General features: G+C 44.0%; 1 protein-coding gene across 1 annotated transcript; it reads left to right on the top strand.

Moving 5' to 3' along the window:
- Positions 1 to 514: 514 nt before the first annotated feature.
- LOC111613118 lies at positions 515 to 1,353 on the top strand. Its single transcript, XM_023354440.1, has one exon. The coding sequence runs from the start codon at positions 530 to 532 to the stop codon at positions 1,208 to 1,210; it is 681 nt and encodes a 226-aa protein (XP_023210208.1). The 5' UTR covers positions 515 to 529; the 3' UTR covers positions 1,211 to 1,353.
- The last annotated feature ends 639 nt before the right edge of the window (positions 1,354 to 1,992 follow it).

The raw sequence follows: 1,992 nt of genomic DNA on the forward strand, positions 1-1,992 counted from the left end.
ACTATGTCTACAGACAGCACTTCGCAGAAATTCAACATTGTGACAAGAATCTAATTCCAATATATACTGCCCCTCGATGTGGGTTCCTGTCTGTGGTGAGGGGACCTCCCAGAGATGGTTTAGTAACTCTTCTTTACCATCCCTGGGATCTGAACGCCTACCTACGTGTTTGCCGTGCATGGTGTTTCGTATGCCGGAAAGGGGGATCCTGGTAGTTGAGGGGCAACACATCGTCCCCAACACACTGCTTTGGCCCTTGCTTTGGATAAACGGGAGGCTCAAATCAGGCTCCATTTGAGTCAATCGGCTGGTCGTTGAGTCATTGTAGACTTCGGTTTGGTGTCAACTGATCGATGCAGACCAGGCAGACACGTTAGACAAGATGTGCTCTTCCTGACTGCATTGTGAGGGTATAGCTCCTGGAAAACATTGGTGTGACGGTCTATGGGAGTTTCCCATGTGACGGCATTTCCTTGTTGGGCCCCATGGTGGGTGGGGTCACTAGGAGCTGAAATATTATTATTTAATCATGGATCCTAAATTTTCAAAAAATAAAGACAAGCCAGAAAACACTGCCAGTCAGCCATCCTACTTAATAGTGCATGCTACTGGAGAAAAACCTTTGTCAAAATGCTCCCCTTTTTTGATTCAGAAGTTATTTGAATCAACGATCGGACACCTGAAAAAAACACAAAAACTGAGGTCAGGAGACCTACTTGTAGAAACTGCCTCACCTCAACAGTCGGCAAAACTTCTAGCTGCAAAGAAATTGGGAGACATTGAAGTCACTGTCACACCACATGGAAGTTTGAACTCTTCACGTGGTGTGATATCTGAGTTTGATCTGATGTCTGAAGATGAATCAGATATTCAGATTGGCCTTTCAGACCAAGGTGTTACTGCTGTCCGACGTATCTCCATTCGTCGGGATGGCAAGTTAATACCAACTAAACATTTAATCCTCACCTTTAACAAGCCGACATTGCCATCTTTTATTACAGCAGGTTATCTGCGCTGCCCTGTCCGTCCGTACGTTCCAAATCCGCTGCGTTGTTTCAAATGCCAGCGGTTTGGACATTCACAGACATCCTGTCGTGGAAAGAGCGTATGTGCACAGTGTGGGACTGAAGGTCACGAGAGTACCGAGTGTACCAGTACCCCATGCTGCGTTAACTGCAAAGATGCCCATCCTTCTTACTCTCGAAAATGAGCCCTGCATGGCAAAGAGAAAAGGAGATACAATGGGTGAAAACAGTAAACAACTTACCTTACCCAGAGGCGCGCTGAATGGTCACTTCAAGTGCACCACTAAAACAAAAGACATTCGCTGCTGCTTTGAAGTCCACAAAAACATGTGGAGTTCAAAGCCAGGCATGCGAAATGTTTACTGATTCCACCAAAAGAAACACCAGAAAAGGAGAGTTTAAAATAAAAAACACTCCTACCTAAAACAGGGGTAATAACAAGAAACCCTGGTTCTAAAAAGGCTAGTAAGAACCCACTAAACAAGCAGAGAGTAAAAGCAGCTGTCTCTAAATGTAAAAAATCAAAAACCCACTCTATGATTGAGTTTTCTGATATCTCTGATGAAGAGACTAATCAGGAGGTGACAAAACCAATATCACCTTTAAAAGAAAAACCCCTGGTTAGATTAAAGAGAGATAATCTCACAAAGAATGCTGCCTCAAACACGTAATGGGTTATAAAATAACCCAATGGAACTGTCGTGGTTTCCGCAACAACTTCTCTGACATTAAACACTCGGCATCATCTACCCAATCTCTCTGCGTGGCACTCCAGGAAGCCCATCTAAAACCTGGAGAAAATATTTTTTTAAAAAGATTCGATCTATACCGCAAGGATGATGATAGCCACAACCGTGCCAGTGGCGGTGTGGCTATTGTAGTTTCAAATCACACCCCATCTTCGCCGGTACAAATAACTACTGATCTACAAGCTGTGGCAGTCAGAATTTCTATTGGAGTAACTGTC

The sequence above is a fragment of the Centruroides sculpturatus genome, unplaced genomic scaffold (genome assembly GCF_000671375.1).
Source record: "Centruroides sculpturatus isolate CEXI.00-Female unplaced genomic scaffold, Cexi_2.0 scaffold1872, whole genome shotgun sequence".
NCBI lineage: Eukaryota > Metazoa > Arthropoda > Arachnida > Scorpiones > Buthidae > Centruroides > Centruroides sculpturatus.

Coding starts and splice junctions, on each gene's coding strand:
- LOC111613118 (XM_023354440.1), top strand. CDS start 530: ATGGATCCTAAATTTTCAAAAAATAAAGACAAGCCAGAAAACACTGCC.